Consider the following 784-nt stretch of genomic DNA (forward strand, 5'->3'; position numbering starts at 1 on the left):
AGGAGTTTGCGGGAGGCAGTAATCTTGGGTTTTCTCTGAGGAGACAGAGGAGGAGAGATGGGTGAGGTGGCGGCTATAGAACCAGAAATCTGGACCAGGCCGGGATGAGCACCAGCCTGTCACCATCCTAACCCAGAATCCTCACCTCAGGGTCCCTTAAAAGCTCATCTTGTGATTGCACCCCTCAGATTCAGAGACTCAGCTCCCTGACCGAGGGGCTGAATCCTGCAAGACACTGTGTGGGTCACAGGGTCTGGGCACCCCCTTCCTCATCTGTGAGTCAGGATGCTGAGACCCACCTTACCTGGTCCACAGAGGGACTACAGACAGAATGAGATCATGCGTGAGCACCGGCTTCGAACAGCGTGCATGAGGCACGTGGCCTGGCGCGCTGGGGCAATGTTGTGTCACATCAGAGAAGTAAACCCTGAGTTCCCTCAATAAAGAAGCTCATCTCTTTAGACGTCAAAACTTTTCTTGATGTCAACACAATCCATATAAATTGCTCTCAGTTATGAAGACAATATTTTCTCTTCTTATTAAAAATGCTTGACATCTCTTGCTGACTAGATACGTCCTAATAGGTCTTGGCCCTGTGGCAGGGTACCCCAAGGAAGCGAGAAGCTCCAACCCTAACTCCAAGGGCTCCTGTCTCCTCCTGGACACAGGCGGTCACTTCTCGTGCTACTGGTGACCGCCCGCCCCCACCACCTGCAGCTACTTTGCTGAGCCCCGGCCACCGCTTGGGTTTGCTATTCTTTTTTTTTTTTTTTTTGGTTCGCGC

General features: G+C 52.0%; 1 protein-coding gene across 1 annotated transcript in view; it reads right to left on the bottom strand.

The window, feature by feature from the left end:
- The window catches only part of TNNI1 (troponin I1, slow skeletal type), an 18,903-nt gene that overhangs the window by 4,208 nt on the left and 13,911 nt on the right, over nucleotides 1-784 (bottom strand). Inside the window, 1 exon segment of the mRNA XM_007456142.1 lies at nucleotides 1-35. This exon segment is cut by the window's left edge and continues 18 nt beyond it. Within this exon segment, the coding sequence (XP_007456204.1) occupies nucleotides 1-35 (35 nt within the window).

The sequence above is a fragment of the Lipotes vexillifer genome, unplaced genomic scaffold, assembly GCF_000442215.2.
Source record: "Lipotes vexillifer unplaced genomic scaffold, Lipotes_vexillifer_v1.1 scaffold1201, whole genome shotgun sequence".
Classification (NCBI taxonomy): Eukaryota; Metazoa; Chordata; class Mammalia; order Artiodactyla; family Lipotidae; genus Lipotes; species Lipotes vexillifer.